At 39.6% G+C, this 25,018-nt stretch overlaps 1 protein-coding gene across 6 annotated transcripts in view; it reads right to left on the reverse strand.

Moving 5' to 3' along the window:
• CDK14 (cyclin dependent kinase 14) overlaps positions 1-25,018 on the reverse strand; it is a 684,789-nt gene that overhangs the window by 517,337 nt on the left and 142,434 nt on the right. For all 6 annotated transcript variants that reach the window (XM_027540218.1, XM_027540220.1, XM_027540221.1 and 3 more), the window contains one exon: positions 12,678-12,926. In XM_027540218.1, the coding sequence (XP_027396019.1) occupies positions 12,678-12,926 (249 nt within the window). The remainder of the gene's footprint in view (positions 1-12,677; positions 12,927-25,018) is intronic.

A 25,018-nucleotide genomic window follows, 5' to 3' on the forward strand; every position in this document is an offset into this window, starting at 1 on the left:
TAGCAATGTGCTATTGAGAAAAGACAAAAGAACAAACAAACAAATTAAAAAAAAACACACAAAAGAGCAAATCTGAAAATAAAAAGGGAAATCTAGCCAAAAAAAGTATTTTTGCAAAACTGTACATTATAGTAACACTGATGGCAGACAAGACAGAATTCACAAAACAGCAGATAGATTATTTTCTCCAATAAAACCCAACAAGAGATTTACTTTTTAAAAACCTTTTTATTTTGCATTGGGTTATAGCCAATTAACAACGCTGGGATGGTTTCAGGTGAACAGGGAAGGGACTCAGCCATGTACATATACAGGCATCCATTCATTCCCAAACCCCCCTCCCATCCAGGCTGCCACATAACATTGAGCACAGTTCCCTGTGCTACACAGTAGGTCCTTGTTAAAATCCACCAAGAAATTTACTAATCATACACTAGCATGAGCCAAACAACATAGCTTTGCAGTGTATGAAATAGTTGCTGGTAACAATAAAATGAGAAATGTGAAATCCACAGTGATAATGCAAGACAAACACTCATCATTCAGACATCAACAGAGCAGGCAAATGACCAATAAGTAAGAGACATATGGGCTTGAGTACTAGAAATAACGTTTTAACATATGCATATTAACATATATTCTTTTTAAGTACACATTTAACATTCACAAAAAATGGTGAAAGATTAGGCCACCAAAAAAAAAAAATCTCAATATCAAAACTGTAAGAAACACTTCAAGTTACTTATTCTGAACACAACGCAACAAATTAGAAATTATTAATAAGAATAAAAGAAAAATAAATAGTCTAGCCATATGGGTTAAAAAGCAAATCTAAATTGAAAATTTATAAGTACATATGCGGCATTGAGGACATGACATTTTAAGACCCATGGGATGCAGGCAAATCTATACCTAAAAGAAAATTTAAATAAATGTGTACACACAAGAAAAGAAGAAAGGTTGAAGTATTATGATTTAGATATTTAACTGCAGTTAGAAAATGAACAAAAAAAACTTTACAAGAAGAAATTAATAGACAATGGACCATCTATTCTTTTTTCTTCAAGAAACTGGTAAAGCATCAACCACATGTTGAGTTGAATCAAGTAAAACTTGATGGAAAATTACATTCAAAAGCGCCTGACTAGTCCTGTGTGGGTTATGTTCTCATGCATTTTTCATCACCAAGAAACAGCTTGAGAATGTCACACTTTACCATCACCCTCCTGAGCCCAAGTTTTAAATAGAAATTTTAAAACCTATATTAAACTTCAGTATAAAATGATCTTCAATGGGAAAATATTGTGTTCACAGTTCCACTCTAAATTATTTAAAATCAGAATGAGGAGTCTGTATGTTTGCTTTTGTGCTCCTTTAAGACTAAATTCAATCTAAGTTAAAGAAAAAAGAAACAGCAGAAAATTACCTCTTTAGTCCTATTAGGAGATAAACTGCTAATGTGTACTGAGAGCAAGGACAAGACACGTTACACAAAGCTGGTAACATAATAGGAAGCTATTATTTTATCTTTCTGGAAAGGTGCAGATAATTTTCCAAAAAGGATATATTTCACTCTTCCTAAACTGCCTATATTAGTTTATGTAATTTTAAGACATGGACCATATTAAACTTACTATTTGAGGAAACTGAATTAAAGAAATTCAAAAACTAAGGATAACACTCTTTTTTAGGCTATATCTCATTTACCCATAAGAAAAAATAAAGCAATAGATGTTAATGACACAAAGTATTCTATTTATCTAACTGAGTAGATTTGGGTGCATTAACTGCCATGCTTAAAGTACATTCTATTAACAATATGATGGCAGAAAATGATTATTTTGCCACATTGGGTGGGAAAACAGTCAATGTGATTTGCCTTGTGCAACTGATATGAACACACTGTGGAAATATACTGCAATTTACAGATCAATCATGCTGTAAGACAGAAAGAATCACACACAGATAGTGGCTCTCTAAAAGTGATTTTAGTCCACCAAAGAATAGGTCCATGGAACAGGCCATGTCTGTGAGATGGTCTGAGCTTTAAGAGTTAAATTCTTGTAAAGTTAATCTCCTATTTTAAGTAAACAGAAATGTTCTGATCTTAATTATTTTGAATATAAATAAGGAACTCAAATGCCAAGTGTTTTGAGAGGCCAATATTAAAATACTTCCAATCAAAGGAGCCAACTAAGAATAATTCAGAAAAAGTCCTGTTTTCTTGGATAATTAAAGCCCGAGCCTTTGGTTTGCCTTTTTTTTTTTTTTCTTTTTTCCCTTGAAACTTCATTAAATCATCACATTTTAAATAAAGATGCTAGCTCAAACCAATAAGCAGTTAACCCCAACATTATCTTTGGCTCTTTGATGTCAGGTGCATGGATGGATGGAAATAGCTTTATGGGGCCACTATTCTCTGCTTAATCACTTCCTCCATTTAGACTGCAGGTTTGAGATAGCACTTTAGAGGACTGGATATACAGAGGGCTAATCAGCAATTATTAACAGACACTACATGCATAGAGACACGGAATTTAATGAGATAATGTTAATACATTTTTTTTTTAACAGAATAAAGGCACAGAGAACTGTCAATTGTCTGGATCAGTGGAGGGGAACGCTGGCATGGATAATGAAAAAGTCAAGGTAATATTCCAGCTGAACGGTGTTTATCACCCTGTCCTGAAGGAGATGCTCCTGGCCCTTGCTGCTCTAGGTTCACTATGGAATCCACAAAAACAATCAGCTACTATGGATTGTTTACTATGGTCCGTGCTTTGAGCTTATCACTTTACATTCATTATCTAAATTTAAACCCTGTTAACACCACGTTGAAGTTGGTTCTATTAGTACCCCTTTTTGAATACGAAGAATTTAAGACTCCAAAACAAAGTAACTCATCTAAGATCTTAGAGCTAGTGCTAGAGCTAGAATTCAAACCCAGTGGACTGGAACTGAGAACTTATTTTCTTTGTACTACTACATTGGTAGGCTCTAACTCCCACCCAAATGGAGGAGATTTAAATCGTGCTTAAGTCTATCATCCACTGAAGTCCCTTGGAAACAAGGATGGGGTTTTTACCAGATTTTAATAAACTGCACGAGTATACTTGAGTGCTCACTGCAGTGATACTGTGATATGGCTACACAGTTTTACACTGAATTCACTGAAAATTTACTTTAACCTTCAAACATAATCCCTTACTTCAGACTGCTGATGATCCCCTGCATTGTAGGAACACCACAAGTAAGAATCACTGCTCTATTACATTACACTAAAGAAGTGTGAGACTGGGTGAGGGGGAAGTGGGACAGATTCAATCAGCACCATTTGACCTGGGCTTCCCTGGTGGTCTGGTAGAATCCGCTTTGCAATACAAGGAACATCTGTTTGACCCCTGGTCCCGGGCAGAGGGGTCCCACACGTCGTGGGGCAGCTAAGCCTATGCACCACAACTACTCACATCTAGAGTCCACGCTCTGCAAAAAGAAAAGTCACTGCAAGGAGAAGCCGGCTAGAAGAGCTGCCCCCACTCGACGCAACGAGAGAAAGCCTGCATGCAACAGTGAAGACCCAGCACAGCGCAATATAAATAAATAAATTTCTCTTAAAAAAAGAGCTATCTCACCTCATTTAAACAAGGATTTTTGAAGTCAAACATTCCTTGGCTAATTTTTCTTTCGTCTTTGATCTTCACAATAGGCTCTATCATCCTGCTCATTTCCAGCCCTTTTAAACATTGTAACACTAAGATAATTCATAGTTGATGGGTAACTTGCTTACAAAATAGATCTAGATGCTAGACAGGGCAACAGACCCAACCTCCCCACATACTAACAACCCGACAAGAGGTTCTTGTATTTATCTTTTTATCTATGTCTTTGACTGCACTGGGTCTCAGCTGCAGCACACGGGACCTTCAATCTTCCTGAGAGCATGTGGGCACTCGAACTCCAGCTGTGGGCCGTGGAGTCAGTTCCCTGACCAAGGATTGAACCCAGGCCCCCTGCATCGGGAGTGTGGAGTCCCAGCACTGGATCATCAGGGAAGTCCCGGGCGGGGCTCCATCTGGGAGTTTCCTAGTCCTGGTAAGAACGACGCAATGCCAAATGAGATCCCCAAGTACGAGCGTCAGAGAACTGTAGTGGGACTCTCATCTTCAAGTTTGCATCTTCCTTCTCTCTTTCCAAAAAAAGCCTGCCTGTCACGGGATGCAGCTTTCCCCACCCCCACTCTGGCTGAAAGGAAGTAAATTTGGGAGAAATCTGCAGAAAGCATAGAGGATCTTAATCTAAACATGAATTTCTGAAAATATGTTCTCTTTAAGCTCAGCTTATGATAGCACAGCTCAATGAAATCCTTCTAAATTGGACCAGGAAGACAGTCTCCTACAGCACTGCCAATACTTCTAGCTACTGAAGGGCACAGCCTGGTTGGAGGAGGTGGTAAGAAAAAGGGAACAAAAGTTTGTCCTGTCAGGGACAGTGCTGAATACTACCCAGGGACTGGACCCAGGGAGAGTAGGCACTCAAAACTCATCTGAAACAAATACACAAAATCTGTCAAACATCTCTTGAAATATACCCATTTAAATAAAATACCATCCATAATATTCTGCCTGAATTTCACTCTATTTTTTGAAACTTTTTATTTTGTATTGGGTATACTCAATTAACAATGTCGTGATAGTTCCAGGTGGACAGCAAAGGGACTCAGCCATACATACATATGTATCCATTCTCCCCCAAACTCCCCTCCCATCCAGGCAGCCACATAACATTGAGCAGAGTTCCATCTGCTATACAGAACATCCTTGTTGGCTGTCCATTTTAATATAGCAGAGTGCACATGTTCATTCCAAACTCCGTAACTATCTCTTCCCCTGTCCTTCCCCCATGGTGACCATAAGTTTGTTCTCTGAGTCTGAATTTTAAAGTGCCACTGTCTGGACAAAATCAGGAAGTTCAGATGAATGTGATGGTCACTAAGGCTAAGGCACTCTTAGTTCCATAATTTTAGTCATGACTCCTCACATAGACAATGACCAGTATATGAACAGCAGAGAGATATAATAGTGCATAACTGTTTCTACTACAGTATTTTCAAGAAACATGAGTGGCTACCTTGCTTCCTCATAAAAACAGGAGCAGCAACACCACCCTGCTGCTCACTTCCCTCTCCTTCTCAACAGTACTCTTGGAGCCCATTCAAGATACCTAATACTTTCAAAGAAATAACAGTAAAATAAAGATATAACGTTAATCTTGGTGGCCTTTAGATAAAGGATATCCTTGGACACTCATCAGTCATTAAAAAAAAATCTTTAAAAATAAAACATATCATAAAACTCTCATGCCATTGAGTATGAAATGATCAAATGTTCCATAAAGATCCTATTTCAATGTCCCCCTGAGTATGAAGTGATCAATATCCCATACCTATAGGACAGGAGGCTGCACAAAAACTGCCATTATTGACCCAGTGAGGAATCTAAAGGAAAACAGTCTTCCTGTGAAAATGAGTATGATAAAATTCCCCCTCCCACTACAATCAGGGCGAGAACAAAAAGGCAGTGGGCAGGGAGGACTCAGAATAAAACAGAATACTGTGGTGTCATGCTAAAAGAGAAAAAAGGAAAACTATTTCCAGCTTGAACAAGAAAAAGCAAAAGCGTTTTTCCAGGGCATACTGAATGGAAGAAAAAGCTCCCAAAATGAAAAGAAAGCAAAGCATTTACCACACACAATAATAGAAGTGCCCTGATATAGAAGAAAGGCATCCCAGAGTGGACCAGAAAAGGATAAACTCAATAAGAAACTCTCAGGAAAGAGGATCTAAAGGAAGTTAATATAATGGGTGAGAAATAGTGGACATTTCCAGTTAAACATGGTAGCCTGGAATTCCAGGGCAGGATTTCCTCTGTTTCGACATTTTAATAATGTTGTGCATACGTGTATGTTTACCCCACACAGCTGTTCAGTCTGTTCCCTTGGTAAGCCTCCTGTTAAAGAATAACACGGGGCTTCCCAGGTAGCACAGTGATAAAGAATTGGCCTGCCAATACAGGAGACACAGGAGACTCGGGTCTGATCCCTGAGTCAGCAAGATCCCCTGGAAAAGAAAATGGCAACCCACTCCAGTTTTCTTGCCTGGAGAATCCCATGGACAGAGCAGCCTGGAGGGCTACAGTCCATGGGGTCGCAAAAGAGTTGGACATGAGAGCAACTGAGCACATGGTGTCTTGAACACAAGTATTTATTTCTCCCCCATAAACCAATGTGTATTAAAATGAAAGCAAAGAAGAGCAACTGAATGAATAAAGGGAAGACTGCAGACAGGATACAAACAAAAATTTTGAGAAACAAATTTTGGGAAACGAATGGATAGGAGGTCACTGACAAGGACGATGACCACAGATGGAAACCAAGAATGGGAGTCAATGAGAAATAGGTCCATTCCCACTTCAGAATCCCTGAAACACTCAAGAATCGGAAGCTGAACTTCAAGGAGGGGTGAAAACCAAAATGATTGGTCAGATTAGATTTAAAGAACAAGTCCTTTCCCCTAGACTCTCCCAATCAGGTGTCTGCCCATCCCTGATCCCGGGACAGGTTTATTCTCTGAAGAGGTAGAACGTGAAAGGCTCATAACTAGGACACCAAGAATTATGAAAATCAGGATTAAGAATCAGATTGAATGAAAACAATGCACAAAAAAGGGCCTGAGCCCCTTCTTGATCATCTCTGGAAACAGCAACTAGGCTTACATATCCTAAAATCTAGATTGGTCGATCAGCTTTGGAGGAATGAAAGGATGCTCCTGACAGCTACTAGGAGATGGACCAGTCCAGACTGGATGAGGCCAATGGAGGACCATAAGGACAACCTCAGGGGACAAAAACCCAACAGATTGCCTCATTCTGATTTGTTTCAGAGGAGTTTTCTAGTTTTATCAAATAGTTTGGGGCCTCAATTTGTGATTAAAATTCTATTAATTAATTGTATTAATTGCAAACAAGTGAAAAGAAGAGGTAAGTACAAGCAGGAAAAGCAAAAAGTTGTGCAAGCAAAGAAAGTTAATCATAGTACACTATGGGACCTCACTAACAATGGTATGCACATCATCTCAAGATTGTAAATACTGTATATTAACTAAAGGCAAAAAGTAGGGAAGGAGACTTCCTGGTGGTGCAGTGGGTAAGAATCTGCCTTGCAATGCAGGAAACACAGGTTCGATCTCTGGTCGGGATTCTTGCCTGAAGAATTCCACGGACAGAGGAGCCTCATGGGCTACAGTCCATGGGGTCGCAAAGAGTCAGACACAACTGAGAAACTAACAGTTCTAAAAGAGAAACTTCCCTTCATCGATGACTAGATTACCTTGAGGTGAATTTCATGTAGAAATCACTGAAAATAAATGCTTAATCGTCTGCTTTATTTACCAGTTTTCAACACTAATTCTTTTCTTTTTTTTTTCTGGCCATACCACACAGCATGCGGGATCTTACTTCTCCTACCAGGGATTGACCCAGCACCCACTGCAGTGGAAGCCTGGAATCTTAACCGCTAGACCACCAGGGAAGTACCTCAACACTAATTCTTATTTGTCCTTATAGTGGTATCTATTGGGTTTCGTATATTAATGTTACAATCTGCAATCTAACCTCTCTCATTGTTTGTAGTATTTCCACTGATTCTTTGGTTTTTTCAAATATAGCATCATAAATCTGTAATAAGGAAAACTGTGCCCCTTCTCATTTGCTTTCGTTATCTGTAGAGATGATATGCTACTCCTTATTCTCTCTCTTTTTGACAGGTTTGTATGGGATTCAACCAATAATTTTTCTATTGGTTATTTTTAAGGAAAAGGAATGTTTCAGTAGTTTGAGAAGGGTATGACCAAGATAGCTTTTCTAGCTTTATGGAATAAAGTTCTTTGCTCTGTTTTTATGAAGTAAAAAAAAAAAAAACAAAATGTAAAAAAAATATATATATATATATATATATATATATATATATATATATATCACACATTGAGATTTCCCCTTTTGCTTCACTTCAACACTTCTTTCTGGAATTTCTTTCTCCCTATTGAACCTGCCCTGCACAGAAGTCTGCTCAGTACAAGGCTTTGCCCTGAAAAGGTGCTTCAATCTGATATTCTAGAGAACGCAAGGAGAAAGACCAGCAGACACCCCGTGGTCTCTGGGCCCGCATCCGCCCACAGGTGCATCAAAGTCCCCTCCATGCGCGGCTGCTGTCCTCACAAGGCCCAAACATGCTCCTGGTGGCCATGCTAGGGCTTCCTGGCTCTGAGAGTAGTCCCTAGTCCCCTGGCCTTTCCTGAGCTTCCTCCACTACACTTTCTGATAGCACATGCTTCTTAAAATTGCACGCGGTTTGCTCCCCTCACTCCTCTTTTGAGGTTCCCGGAGAAACCTCCTCCTCTTTATTTGCTGCCGATGTTGCCACTGCCACCCTCCCTGAGTCTGCCCCTGTGTGACACACACACACTGCTATATTTAAAACAGATAACCAACAAGGACCTACCGTATAGCACAGGGAACTCTGCTCAATATTATGTGACAACCTAAATGGGAAAATAACCTGAAAAAGTACAGATAACATGTAAACGTATAACTGAATCTCTTTGCTCTGCGCCTGAAACCAACATAACATTATCAATCACCTATGCTGTGCTGTGCTTAGTTGCTCAGTCATGTCTGATGCTGCGACCCCATGGACTGTAGCCCGTGAGGATCCTCTGTCCATGGAATTCTCCAGGCAAGAATCCTGCAGTGGGTTGCCATCCCTCCTCCAGGGGATCTTCCCAACCCAGGGATCAAACCCAGGTATCCTGCATTGCAAGCAGATTCTTTACCGTCTGAGCCACCAGGGAAGCCCAAGAATACTGGATTGGGTAGCCTATCCCTTCTTCAGGGGATCTTCCCAATCCAGGAATTGAACCAGGGTCTCCTGCATTGCAGGCGATTCTTCACCAGCTGAGCTACCAGGGAAGCCCCATTAATCACCTATACTCCAGTATAAAGGACTGGACTTGCCTGGTGGCTCAGAGGGTAAAGAGTCTGCCTACAATGCAGGAGACGTGGGTTCAATCCCTGGGTTGGGAAGATCTCCTGGAAAAGGAAATGGCAACCCACTCCAGTATTCTTGCCTGGAAAATCCCATGGACAGAGGAACCTGGTAGGCTACAGTCCGTGGGGTCGCAAAGACTCAGACACGACTAAGCGACTTAACTTTCACTTTCCAGTATAAAATAAAAAGTAAAAGAAAGAAGATGGTGCTGGAGAAGACTCTAGAGAGTCCCTTGGACAGCAAAGAAATTAAACCAGTCAATCCTAAAGGAAATCTACCCTGAATATTCACTGAAAGGACTGATGCTGAAGCTGAAGCTTCAATACTTTAGCCACCTGATGAGAAGTGTCAACTCACTGATACCCGGAAAGATTGAAGGCAGGAGGAGAAGGGGGTGACAGAGAATGAGATGGTTGGATGGCATCACTGACTCAATGGACATGAGTTTGAGCAAATTCTGGGAGATAGTAAAGGACAGGAAAGCCTGGCATGCTGCAGTTCGTGGGGTCGCAGAGTTGGACAAGACTTATTGACTGAACAACAGCAACAACAAAAAAAGAAAGAGAAATACAGAATGTATCAGACAAGTCTCAACTTTCCTTGAAAAGAATTTCAGCTGATTCCTTATTTCAAATTACAATTAAATATCAAAATCCCACCATTGTTATTTATACTCTGATGTACACATTGACTTTTAAGGTTACATGACCCCTAGTAGCAGCAAACACACCCAACACCCAATCCTGGTTTCTAAATACCATGCTTCAATAAAAGGAAACAGGGCTCTCTGGAGAAATGGCTGAATCTGGGTCTGGGGCTGGGAAAATACAAGATAAGCCAAGAGCAACTTGTAGGACAAGAAAGTACGGAAGTGCTAAAAAAACACTCTGCATAATAGGCTCTAGGTTCATCCACCTCTTTAGAATTGACTCAAATGTGTTCCTTTTCATGGCTGAGTAGTATTCCATTTTATGTATGTACCACAGCTTCTTTATCTATTCACCTGTTGGTGAACATCTAGGCTGCTTCCATGTCTTGGCTATTGTAAACAGTGCTGCGATGCATACTGGGGTACATGTGTCTTTTTCATCCCATGGGAATTTGCAATATGACTGAGGGAACTCAAACTGGGGCTCTGTAATAACCTAGAGGGGTGGGAAGGAGATTCAAGAGGGAGGGGACATATGTACACCTACGGCTAATTCATGTCGATGCATGACAGAAATCAAACCAATATTATAAACTAATCATCAATCAACTAAAAATAATAAAATATTTTTTAAAATATTAAAAAAATTTTTTTATATATTTTTAAAAGGTACATGGGACAAATTGGAGAAGGCAATGGCACCCCACTCCAGTACTCCTGCCTGGAAAATCCCAGGGATGGAGGACCCTAGAAGGCTGCAGTCCATGGGGTCGCTAAGAGTCGGACACGACTGAGCAACTTCACTTTCACTTTTCACTTTCATGCATTGGAGAAGGAAATGGCAACCCACTCCAGTGTTCTTGCCTGGAGAATCCCAGGGATAGGGGAGCCTGGTGGGCTGCCGTCTATGGGGTTGCACAGAGTCGGACACGACTGAAGCGACTTAGCAGCAGTAGCAGGGACAAATTAAGAGTAGCATTGAAACACAAACACTACCATATGTAAAACAGATAGCCAGTGGGAATTTGTGGTGTAACACAGGGAACTCAAAGCCTGTGCTCTGTGACAACCTAGAGGGGTGGGATGCGGTGGGAGGTGGGAGGGAGGGTCAAGAGGTAGGACATAGTGTATCAAAGGCTGATTCATGTTGATATATGGCAGAAACCAGCACAATACTGTAAAGCAATTGTCCTTCAATTAAAAATAAGTAAGTAAGTAAATAATAAACATTTCAACAATTTTAAAAAAAGGGGGATGAGACATCTTAAAAGGACACAGGGGCCAACCTAAAAGAGCTCCCAATGACCAACGACTGAAGCAGGAACAATCTGAGCAACAAACGAAATAATGCACCATTGGACAATAACTAGGATTGAAGATGAAACACAGAATAACTAGTTTAATTTGATTTTCATATAAACAGTGAATACGTTTGCCTCATTGCACTATCTCAATGCCAATTTCTATATATCATATAGATATAGGATGACAAATAACATTATTAAGATAACTATACAGTAAAATGGGGCTTCCCTGGTGGCTCAGGTGGTAAGGAATCTGCTTGCAATGCAAGAGACCTAGGTTTGATTCCTGGGTTGGGAAGATCCCCTGGAGAAGGAAATGGCTACTCATTCCAGTATTCGTGTCTGGAGAATTCCATGGACAGAGAAGCCTGGCAGGCTACAGTCCATGTGGTCACAGAGAGTCTGACACAACTGAACAAATAATATATATAGTAAAATACATTTATAATTCTCTTGCAATAACAGAAGTTTAATCATTCTCAAAGATTCTTTTCATTTCTTCTCCGTGATACTGAATCTAAAAGTTTTCCCAAGTGTTAGTGTTGTATGCGTGACCTAGACAGACACTACACTGCAATCATAGATAAGATTACAGGGACCAATTTGGGGAAACCCAGATAATCAATTCTCCTCAAAAATGTTGCATTAACAATATTTATTTCCACTTCATTAACAACAACAACAAAAAACCTGTGACACAAGATTTTCGTAGTATCCCACACTTTAATTAAATTGAAGTGTCAATATTCTAGCAGCTGACATTTCTCGCTTTTTTTTGACCATCATGGAATTTAATATTTAAAGTCTGTGAAATGGAATATGTTTCTTAGCGAGACGACAGAATCAAATGCTCTTAGCACTCTTCTCTTACACTTTAAATTCTTAGATTATGTCATAAAGTTCTTAAGTGTGGGTTAAATCGGAAAATTACTGAATTTCAAAAGATCATAAAGCTTTTTTTTTTTTAACAATGTTAAATGAAGGCCAGTCTTGGAAAGATGAGTTTCAATAAAATTCTTTACAGTCAAAAAGCAGCAATCATCTCTGAACTTTATCCCTTCTTGGGCCCAAAGGCAAGACTTGCTTTAATACAGACTGACCTCAGAAAATTTCCTTGTGATGAATAAGATTTCTCTTTATAAGATCAATTTCAATGTCTAGCTCCTAATTTTTAAAATATTGACAATGAAAACCAACTATAATAAGACAAGTGAACAACTTTTAACAAGTATTCTGAAATGAAATTCTTCGTGAATCTCTGTCAAATTCAAAACTATCCTTACTGCCTGCCAACACCGTAAAGTTTGAAAATCCTCTCCAAGAGTTTGAATTACCCAAGGAGTTTAAATGACAAATTCCTCTAACTGGAAACAGCTAGGGAAAAAAAATGATTTTTCCAAAAATAATCATTTTTCATTGGCTTGCTGGGTGCCTGTGAATCAAGAATTTGTATATGTAGTTGGTACTTGCGCATGCCTACACACTCTCTTCCAGAAAATGTTGAACCACGTAAGGAGAGAATGCATAATAATGCACTGATAAAGCCACCTGCTGTCTCCCTGCACAGCGTGCCAGAGAGACACTTGCTCTGCTCACCCGTTGGTAAGTCAGAAGACCGCACTCACCGAGCTGGGGCTAGAGTGCCGCCGAACTTTAGGAGACTCTTTGCCAGCGGAGGAGCTCTTATTAAAGTTAATGCAAGCATTGTTCTCAGAATGCACCCTCTTTACTTGATTAGTGGGTTTCTCAAACGGGTCAAAAGTGCTCTGCGTCCTCTGAACCCTGACTTTCTTATCCTCAGGAATTGTGTCCAGGGGTTTGATCATTGAGTCCATTCCTGGGCAGTTTCGTGTGGACATCTTTGTGACACATATCTGGAGGAAAAAAGAGAGAGAGAAATTAAACTCAGATCACTCCACTGAAACTTTAACACAAGAGGATTTATTATCCTACACGCCCATTTTTATCTCAGGAAATACCCCTAAAGGCTATATTCTAAAAGCTCTGCTAAGTCACTTCAGTCGTGTTGGACTCTGTGTGACCCCATAGACAGCAGCCCACCAGGCTCCCCCATCCCTGGGATTCTCCAGGCAAGAACACTGGAGTGGGCTGCCATTTCCTTCTCCAATGCATGAATGTGAAAAGTGAAAGTGAAGTCGCTCAGTCGTGTCCAACTCTTCTCGACCCCATGGACTACAGCCTACCAGGCTCCTCCGTCCATGGGATTTTCCAGGCAAGAGTACTGGAGTGGGCTGCCATTGCCTTCTCCATTCTAAAAGCTACACTAGCTTAAACCACAATATGAAAAACTCGTCGCCATCATTCCACTTACCATACTTGCTGGGGGCTTCCCTGGTAGCTCAGATGGTAAATAATCTGCCTGCAATGCAGGAGACCCAAGGTCAATCTTTGGGTTGGGAAGATCCCCTAGAGAAGGAATGGCTACCTACCCTGGAGAATTCCATGGACAGAGGAGCCTGACGGGGTCGCAAAGAGTCAGACAGACTGAGCAACTAACACTTTGATTATATTCGCTGAGGGCTGACACTAAAAATGTTATCCCTAAAACAGGAAGCTTAATACCTGGACTGCTAGTGCCCTGAGGTGGTTCTCGAACTCCGTTATTTATTTTACCTTGACTGCAAGTGGCATTATTTCTGAATCATTAAAAGATGGATAAATTGCCTTTATTTTTTAAAAAAAATCAGTTCAATTAATTCAGAAGGCCATTTTAATTGATGGGCCATCACAGAAGCAACTAACACAGCTAGAGAAAAACATCACTATGTTCTTCAAAACTTTAATACATGTTTAAAGCTTGTATATGTAAAGCTTGAATACATGTTTAAAATATGTATACATGTAAATGCATGTAAAGCTTTAATACATGTAAAGCTTGAATACATGTTTAAAATCTATCCCCATCTTGATTTCATCTCTAAACTAGAATGGAGCATATAAAAGGGCTAATGGTTAAAGATACTGAAAGTTGAAAGCAATGTTTTTTCTAATACTAAAACTAACAGATGAAAAGGAAAAATAATACCACAAAGAAAAACACGGAATGACACTCATTTCAAAATTTTGTTTGTATTACTCTGTTATACCCCTATTTCCTTCTCAATTTTATTCATTCTCTTCTGGCATAATCTGAACCCCTCTCGTTTTATTTTAGTCTCTCTGATGTTTGCTCCTTGTTTTCCACTGTATGTTCCAGCTCTTTCATTCTCCATATATTCTCGAGACATTTTTACTAGTAACTTCATGGCCTCTAGCTTGCCTGTAAAGTAAGGTAACTTTATTATGCAGTCTAAAGAAAAGATAACTCTGAATTTGCTTTTAAAGTTTTATTTTTTTTATCTTGTGAAAAGTTTCCACATTCCTATTTAAGAAAGCAGGAAAACAGACGGTATCTAAGAAAATCTCATATTGTTAAAGTAAACATTTAAGTGTCTGAGTAATACATATGGGATGATTCCATACTGGAAAGAAATGAAACTATGCGTATGGATATAAATAGATAAATATATATATATATATGACAGATAGAGATATTTGTGTGTGTGTATGAGCACATATTAATATAAAGGTATAGAAGGAAATACACCAAAGTGTTAAGATACCTCCAGATAAGCAGACCTGAAGGGGCAAAGGGTAAGATTACTTACTTTTTACATACCCCTGTATTTTTTGAACTGTATAATAAACATGCTTGACATGTAATTTTTTTGAAAATAGTAAAGTGTATAATTAAATTATTTCAAGTTACTGAAGCAAAATTTGGATTAAATACCAAGTATCAACTCTGTGCTATGAGTGTATCTGAAATACCAAGCATAGGTTGAATTTTAATTAAATCCAATAAGAAGGAGATCAATATACTTTCTACAATATCACAAAACTGCTGAAGATATCTTTAAAAGACAAGGCAGAGTCCTCTACTCCTGATCAAGAGCTAACGATTTATCACAATATTAAATGCATTCAGTACTTTTAAGAGTTCATGTGTTCCTCATACAGATATGAAAGCAAAAAGCAGTAGATGTGATATGGATATGAAACCACTCATCTCACTGAGGCAACTGAATTGCAACATATAAACACATGAACCTGAGGAGTCAATGAACCCTAAATATAAGAAATCTAGAGAAAATGACACGAAGGTACATCAAAATCAAATTGCTTAAAACCAGTAAAAAAGAGAGTAGCTTAAAAAGGGGCCAGAGGGAAAAATGTACTTTAAAAGAGAAGACAGGAAATATTTGGGAACTAAACAATAGGGAATTAGAAAGTCTCTTGAATTAATTGAATAAAATCTCTTGAACAGAATATCAAAATAGATACAGCTTAAATAGTATTTTAACTGTAGGAAAGTTTATAATAGTAAATGCATTGAGCAGGAAAAAAAAAGTGTCAAAGTAGTCAGAGTACACCTTAAGGGATTACTCTGGTGGTTCAGTGGTTAAGAATCTGCCTTGCAATGCAGGGGATGCGGGTTTGATCCCCGGTCAGGGAACTGAGTCCCACAAGCCTCAGAGTAACTAAGCCAATGCACCACAATGAGAAAGCCCACGCACCGCAACAGAAGGTCCTGCATGCCACAACTAAGATCCCAGGCAGCCAAATAAATATATAAACTTGTTTTTAAAAAAGAATACCCCTTAAAATACTAGCCATAAAAAGAACATTTATTAGAACCTGAAATAAGCAGAGAATTAAAATAATGAAAATATCTCATCATGGAAATAAATGAAATAGAAAATGAAAAACAGCAAAGAAAATCAATGAAACCAAAAGCTAGTTTCCAGAGAAGATTAAACACAAACTGATACACCTCTAGCCAGACTGATAAGAAAGAAAGGTAAATAACATGCATTGCCAATAACAGAAATGAGAGAGACAACAGCACTACTCATTCAACAGATATTATCAAGAACTTTATGCCAATAAGTTCAGCAACTTAGATGAAGCAAATTCCTTGAGAGACAAAAACTACCAAAGTTCACTTGAAAGCAAAGTGATTTCAAAGAAATCAAAGGTGTAACCAAAAACCTTATCACAAAGAAAATGCCAGGACCAGAAAAGATTGCTGGTGAAGTAAACCAAACATTTAAGGGAAAAAAACACCAATTTCACAGAAACTCTTCCAAAATATTAAAGAGAAGGAGATACTTTCTCACTCATTATATGAAGCCAGCATCATTCTATCACTATAAACAGACAAAAGTAAGAAAACTACAGATCCATTTCTCTGATGAATATTGATTAAAAATTATTGGCACATTTTTAACAAACTGAATCCAACAACATATAAAAAGAATAATAAGTAAGGAAAAAGTGGCATTAATCACAGGAAGGCAAGGTTGGCTTAATACTCAAAAACGTGTAATTCACCATTTTATTACACAACATCAGAAATCTCTAAAACGGCTCCCCGTGATGGCCACTTTCAGGCAGCCACACTCTTCTTTCGTCTGCAGATCTTCCACGTGGGCTCTATTTGCTGACTTAGATCCAATAAACAGAATACAGCAGAAATCACGGGCTATCACTTCTGAGAGAAGATTATAGAAAGACTGTGGCTTCTGTATTGGTACCTCCTCACTCCCATCCCGTCTCCTAGATCACTATCCAAGGCAAAGTCAGCAGCCACATCAGAAAGTGGTTCTGTAGAGAGGTGCATTTATGAGAAGGACTGCCAACAACCACATGAGTTGAGCCTTCAAGTGTGACCACAGCCCCTGCCCCTGCTTGACTGGAACCTCATACAAGACTCTGAGTCACAGACACTCAGGTAAGGAGTCCTAGATTTTAAACCAACAGTAATGGTTAAACCGAATGCCTTTCTCTCAAGAACAGGATGTCCACTCTCATCATGTTGACTCAGCATTGTATTACAAGCTCCAGACAACGCCACAAGGCAAGAAAGAAGAAATAAAAAACATCCACGTTGAAAAGGAAGAAATAAGACCAACTTTATTCACAGAAGACATTATCATCTATGTTGAATGAAATCTACCAAGAAAAAAGCAAAAACACTAGAATTAACATGTTTATCAAGGGTGCAAGATCTAAGATGAACATACAAAAATCATTTGTATTTTCAGATACTAATAATAATCAGAAATTTTAATTAAAAATAACACCGTTTATAACAGTTTCAAGCAATATAAAATATTTAGTGATATATCTGACAAAATATGTGCAAATCTGTACACAGAAACTATAAAGTATGCTTGAGAAAAATAAAACAAAGGGACCAACCAACTCACGGGTCTTTCAATCCACTGTGATACTTTCAGAAAGAAGTTAACCTCTGTGTTTCAGCCATAAAATACTGAATTTCTTAAAAGAAGATTTAATATAACTATCAAGCAGGGTGATAAACGTGTCTGAAATGATAACATAAACAGGTACAAATGGGGGTTGAATGGATACAATGATAATGGGAAAATGATGACCACATTTGAACTCCAACCCTATCCTTGAAAGTAGCACCAGGAAGTATAAACCCCATGGAAACTCTTAATTTTGCCAAAGAAAATATGGAGCTAACAAAGCACCGTACTTAACTCTACATTCTATTTTTTATTCAAGCTCTTTGAACTACCTTAGTAAATTCGACTTTATCAAAAAAGTTTTTTTTGGCATATTCATGAGGAAATACATGGGAAAAACTCCTGCAAATGTATAGGGAGATTTTACTATAAAATATAACATTTTAGCACACATACACCAGCACACCATAGTGGGGGAGAAGGTAAAATGACAAATGTCACTTCAACGTGTTGGCAGAGGAAAGGAGAGCTATAAGGGCACCTTCAAAGCTAAAAAGGAACGAACTTACTTCTTAGCCAGTTTATGATAAACTCAGATAAACTCATATCAGATAAACTCATATAAACCTTTCATTTGCTTCCTGCCTCCAACTCTGAGAAAACTAATATTCACACGGTTTTTTGTTAACTTTAAGAGACACGGGTACATTGGATCGGAAATTCCGATAACTCTTTAAGAGAAACTGTTACAGAATACACTGTGATTAAAGCCTTATCTCCTTCTTCATGCCTTATACTAAGAGCCCTACATTAACATGTTTTCAGTCGGGTAGCATCCTACTAAACAGACAAGCATGATAATTGTAAACATCAGTGTACACCTGTGGAAAACCAAGTTCTCTAAAGCCATGAAGACAAAAAAAGCAGCCCAATTCTAATTTTTAACAGGAAAAAGTATTTCAACAAAATTTTCTAAAATTAAAGTATTTCCCACAAACATTCTTAAATATTTCATGTTTATCATTTTTTTTTCTTCCAATTTTATTTTATTTTTAAACTTTACATAATTGTATTAGTTTTGCCAAATATCAAAATGAATCCTCCACAGGTATACATGCGCTCCCCATCCCGAACCCTCCTCCCTCCTCCCTCCCCATACCATCCCTCTGGGCCGTCCCAGTGCACCAGCCCCAAGCATCCAGCATCATGCATCGAACCTGGACTGGCAACTCGTTTCCTACATGATATTTTATATGTTTCATTGCCATTCTCCCAAATCTTCCCACCCTCTCCCTCTCCCACAGAGTCCATAAGACTGTTCTATACATCAGTGTCTCTTTAGCTGTCTCGTACACCAGGTTATTGTTACCATCTTTCTAAATTCCATATATATGCGTTAGTATACTGTATTTATGTTTTTCCTTCTGGTTTATCATTTTTGCTATCTACTAGCAAACGACTAAATACAAGTAGAAAACAACTACAAATGCAAAATAAACTTCTGGGAAACAGTATACTTGTTCAAATACATGCCTTGGATGTTACTTTACTTACTACATTCACAACCATACTTCTGGCTAGTCAGTTTCTAATTCATATGATAATTTAGAAAGGTATCAATATTCCGTGGTGGTTTGCAGAGTGTCAGATTTTCCAGGCAGCTCATCAGAAGAACACACGGGAGACTCAGCATCTTCTGATGCATTTCCATGCAGGCAAGGATGTTGTATATATCACTTAACCCTTTCCTTACTGGCTCAGTGCTTGGCCCACAGTAAAGTGCAACAAGTTTCTCTAGAATTAATCCACCAGATTTAAGAGGATTCATCCAAATTATCAGTCTTCATGCTCTCTTGCTAAAAGGGCTGAAGTTCTGCAGTAGTTATTATTCAAGATCTACTGTTACAAACAAACCAAAACACACACACACATACAGCAATCTTGACACACAAATAATAAATATACATATATATTCATAAAATGCTGTCAGTAAAAGTATTTTTAAACTACAAGCTCATTGTGATCAGCAGAATTCTACAACACCCAATTCACCTTTCTCTCTCTCTCTTTAGTCGCTCAGTAGTGTCCGACTCTTGCGACCCCATGGACTGCAGCCCACCAGGTTCCTCTGTCCATGGGATTCTCCAGGCAAGAATACTGGAGTGGGTTGCCATTTCCTTCTCCAGGGTATCTTCCCAACCCAGAAATCGAACCCAGGTCTCCTGCATTGCAGGCAGATTCTTTACTGACTGAGCTATGAGAGAGCCTTTGAATAATACCCTTCCATTTGAGAGTGACTTTGATGAGATATCACACCACGGTTCCTTTATGTGATATGACAAATGGGAGAGTGGCCTGCTGGGCCTGACCTAATCAGCTGAGCCCTTTAAAAGCAGAGCATTTTCTCCAGTTGGCTTCAGAACAGAAAGTAAGAGACATGATCTCGATAGCCTGGAAGAAAGTCAACATTTCATGCTATGACTGCCTATGGGGGCCACAGGGCACAGAATAGAGGGTAGTTTCTAAGGGCTGACAGTAGTTACTGACAACTGGAACAAATGGGACCACTGTCCTACAACCACAAGAAAACGAGTCCTGCCAACAACTAGTGAGCTTGTAAGTTGATCCCAAGCCCCTGGTGAGATGCACGGCCATGGCCAACACCTTGACTTCAGCCCAGTGAGACCTAGAGAAGAAAAATCAGCTATGCTGTGCCTGGACTTTTAAACTACAAAAACTGTAAGACTATAAGCTAGTAAGTACGTAGCAATGCGTTACATACCAACAGAAAACTAATAAACTCGCTTTAGTGAAATTGTCTGAAGCACTCAGATATTTGAGCAGAATGTTCTTAGAAACATGTTGCAGGTACCACTTTCTCTACTGATACACTGTATCAGATCCAAGAGAGATAGGCAACATTTCTAAGGATTGCTATCCATAAATGACCATATTATTGGGAGCTTTCTGCATGACATAACTCCATCAGCAATATAAAACCCATGAACAAATTCTCCACATAACTAAATTAATAAACAATTTACGCTCGTGTCCCCTTCACTTGGGTTTGTATGAATAAAACGAGAATCAGGCCCGCTTTGTGCAGGTACCTTCATGCAGGGAGAGTAATCCATACTTGTGTTTTCCACATAGGGCAAGGTGACTGTTCTGGAAAGTTTCAAGTTTCCAGTATTTAGGACCAACAACTTAAACTGGATCTGGCCATCTCTGTTAACCACAGCACAACAGAGAGCAGGATCCAGGCCCTGCAGAAGGATACGGGGAAGCAGCCTCGCTGATCTCATTAACTCATCAGGGAGGGGTCTTGCCCACAGAAGGAGCCAGGCAAGGTGAATTAAGAGTGGCCCTCATTCCCCTTAGCTGCCATTTCTGACTTTCCTGGTGACTCAGTTGGTAAAGAATCCACCAGCAATGCAGGGTTCCATCCCTGGGTTGGCCAGATCCCCTGGAGAAGGAAATAGCAACCCACTCCAGTATTCTTGCCTGGAGAATTCCATGGAGAGGGGAGCCTGGAGGACTTCAGTCCATGGAGCCACAAGAGTCAGAAACAACTTAGCAACTAAACTACCGCCACCGTATAATTAAATTATTAAAGCGCATATAGTGTGCGAAGAAAAGGGTGAGCTGACAAGAGTCCTAGTGTAAAAGAGGGTTCTAGAAGGCAGATTATACACTGGGGCTATGCTCCAGTGCCCAAGGCTTCGCTTGAATCCTTCCATCAACCTGTCAGCAATCTAAATAACACTGTGCGTGCGCCACCCTGAGTGCGCGCGCCACCCTGAGCGTGCGTGCGCACTTAGCTGCTCAGTTGTGTCCAGCTTTTTGCAATCCCATGGACTGTAGACAGCCAGGCTCCTCTGTCCACATGATTTTTCAGGCAAGAATACTGGAGTGGGTTGCCATTTCCTTCTCCAGGGGATCTTCCCGAACCAGGGATCAAACCCACATCTCCTTGACTTCTGCACTGGCCGGCAGATTCTTTACAACTGAGTCACCCAGAAAGCATGTGGGCTACATTTGCACCCCCAAATAGAATATTTCTTCTCACAACAAAATGCTTGTGGTTGGTGCAGTAGAAGTCTTGGTGACAGAATCTTTATGAAAAACAGAGGATAAAAGCATAATATGTCAAACTGGAAAAAAAAAATCAGCAGGAACCCATAACTTCAAAAAGGCAGATTTTTTTTCAACTACAGAACAGTAGTCCTTTGATCCACTGTTAACTTTCATGTGCAGCCCCAGTGCCCAGATCCTGGTCTATGTTCCAATTTTCCACTGTGAAGAAAGAGGAATCCTTGGAAGCAACCTGATTCCAGGTCACAGGGTAGGAAGCACAAAACAGCTGTGAAATACCCAGCTGTTACCAGAAAATTAAGATTCTTTCAAAAATGTCAGGGACAATGTTAGAAGGACAAAGGAATCTGGATATAGGGATTCCTACTGGTCAAGCTGTGATTACATAATTGGGCATCAAAGAGAAAATAAAATTATGGTTAAACGGAACAAGTGAGTTATGGAAAGACCCTGAGTTCATTCTGATTTTGAGAGAGAAAAGTCATTATTAAGGGGCAAATGGCAGTTGTGAGGAAGGATGAATGTAACAGGATCCACGGTTGGCTTTCACATGTGGAACTGTGAGTGAGCCAAGCAGTGCCAGAAAAAGTAGGAGCTGAACCCAACACAGGAGTGGGCGCTCAAGGCTTGTGCAAAGAGGGTCTATACAGCCCAAGTGCGCAAAGAACGGCAAGGCAGGATGTTTCGACAACAGACCAGGTCAACATAACACAGCAATAAACTAAAGGGCCTAAGCAATGTTTTACAAAGAATACATTTAGTGGAGAGAGACCAGATGGTAAAGAAATGTGATGTCATTGTGGAAGACATTTTTTGGAAATAAGTTAACTTTTTAAAACTAAGTGAAATTTAACCCTTAAACAGAAAATTCAATTCAAGTGCTAACCAATGACTCAGATCTGAATCACTCTGGAAAAAATCAACAAGCCTTTTGTGGACCACAGTAGTCAAACGTGAGTTTGAGCAAGTTCCAGGAGTTGTTGATGGACAGGGAAGCCTGGCGTGCTGCAGTCCATGGGGTCGCAAAGAGTTGGACACGACTGAGCAACTGAACTTAACAGTCTACAACTCCAGATCTTGTAACCCCAGCTATTCTGCGAAGACATTGTTTTAATTGTGGATTTGTAACGATTACACAATGGGCTTCCGTGGTGGCTCAGTGGTAAAGAATCTGCCTGCCAAAGCCGGAGACATGGGTTCAGTCCCTGGTTTGGGAAGATCCCCTGGAGAAGGAAATGGCAACCCACTTATTCTTGCCTTGGAAATCCCATGCACAGAGGAGCCTGGCAGGCTACAGTCCATTGGGTTGCAAAAGAGTTGGACACGACTTAGCAACTAAACTACAACAACAGAAAAGATTACACAATCCCAAGAAGATTCAAAAACATTATTACTGAAACCCTTAGAAGGAATCTAATTAAGTAGACCCATATTCTTAGGAAGGCATAAAAAGAAATATAGAAATAATATGAAATTAATTAAACCCAGTGCTGGTGTTTTAAAATAGGATGAGCATAAGTGTGGTAATGTAACGTGCAAGAATATTTGTGCATGTTTTCCTTGTTTAAAAAGTATCTGAAATATGTTAAGATAATCTGTCACACTAAGTATTTGAAATTAAGGGAATTTAATTAAGGCAGTAATCGGTACTTAAATAGATTGAGACAAATTGGTTTTCAAAATTACATTAACTACATATATTTTTAATGATGTGGGCACTAGCTGGGGATGTTCCAGGCACAGAAGACTCTTAGACATGATATTCACCATCAGCTTTCACTGTCCTTTGCTCAGCACAGGGCACACCAAGCCATAGACTTCCTCTTACTCCAAGCCCTGGACCAAGCCAATCACAGTGAATAGCTACACCAGCAGTACTGCCTGAAAACAACAGACATTCCAATGTTACCAGAAAACAGGATATGTTTTCTCTGTGACGGCATTTTTTCACACTTCCTTGATCCACTTAGAAACTGAAGTGACAAAATTTACATAAGCAGGGATATCTGATGGTACTTGAAAACAGAAAAAAAGAAATCATCACAAATACCAAAATAAACTTCTGTTCCTTTCTTTTTTTCGGTAAATTCAACAGAACCCAGAATTTCAAACATGGTTAGAGGTGCACCCACCCATTTAGACGTTCATCGGAATCCATTACTTCGGTTCACTCATCATTAAGAGGGGTCTGTATATAAGCTCACAGACTGAAAACTCAGTAAAAATTGTTAGCAATTCAAACAGTGTTGGAGGCTCCAAAAGTCACGGTTTGACCTACAATTTTAGCTTGGAGCTATGTAAAATCCAGACAACTGTCTCCCAAACTCACAGCAGTGGATTTGAAACAGCACAACTTAATTCTGTTAAGGTTGGCACTCACTGCAAGCAAATTCATTGGGGCCGAAAACTGTCCCTTTGAATCAACCATTTTCTGACGAGCGGCATTTTACTGGGTTCAGAGGGTGATCTCTACTTCACTCCACACTCTTTATGAAGGCAAACACCAGAAAAAGAACCGGCTTCCATCATGATCTCCTGACATTCATAAAAGGAATATCCATGCCAGATTCAATGCAAAACTGAAAGCAGCACAATTCCTGACACGGAAACAACCTCTTCCATTTGTTTTCCCCTCATCTGTTACCCAGTGAGGGCCTCGTGGCTTTGTCTTACTCAGACAAAAATCTTCTTCTCTCAAAATCTGCTCCCAATTAAAAAGCAATCCTCAGTCATTCACAAGTCTTTGAACACTTAAAATCAGAGTACCACTTCTCCCTGGGTTATTTGAATGTTAAGCATTATAGGATAAAAAGCTTCGTCCACTGTAAAGAATTGGTGAATGGGGAATGAAGGGGGAGAGTATAGGAGAAATTTCTAATGCCACTAGAATCGTAATTCTTAAGTTGCTTTCATCTCTAACCTAAACCTGCAAGACCTAAAAGCATGCTGTCCTCTCTTTGGTTGTAGCCTCCTCTTTTCTCCTCTGTGTGTACGAGTGTGTATAGCAGTGACAGTGTGAATGACTACATGGAACAAAAAAAAAAAAAAAACAGAAAGCACTTTCTGTATGTATATAACGGGATATATGCCCAAGAGTCCTTTCACTTACAACTATATTTTATCAGAACCAACATCTTGCCTAAGATCACCTTCAGAACATTAGCAAATATATAGGCAAGCATGCCACCCTTATTACCCATACTACTCAGAGGGCTTCCCTGGTGGCTCAGTGCTAAAGAATTTGCCTGTCACTGCAGAAGACTCAGGTTCGATCCTCGAGTTGGGAAGATCCCCTGGAAAAGGAAAGGACAACCCACTCTGGTATTTTTGCCTGGGAAATCCTGTGGACAGAGGAGCCTGGCAGGCTTCAGTCCATGGGGTTGCAAAGACTTGGTCAGGACTTTGCAACTAAACTACAACAAATGTCTCAGAACAAATCACTTCAATTCCCTGGGTCTCGGTCTTCTCATCTGACACAGCTGGAGCAAACGACTCTTCAGGCCTTTGACAGCTCAACCTTTCCATTACAAACTCCAGACAGCAACTTACTGCTGGAGGTTGTTTTTGTTCAGTCGCTCAGTTGTATCTGACTC

Source organism: Bos indicus x Bos taurus, chromosome 4 (genome assembly GCF_003369695.1).
Source record: "Bos indicus x Bos taurus breed Angus x Brahman F1 hybrid chromosome 4, Bos_hybrid_MaternalHap_v2.0, whole genome shotgun sequence".
Taxonomy (NCBI): Eukaryota; Metazoa; Chordata; class Mammalia; order Artiodactyla; family Bovidae; genus Bos; species Bos indicus x Bos taurus.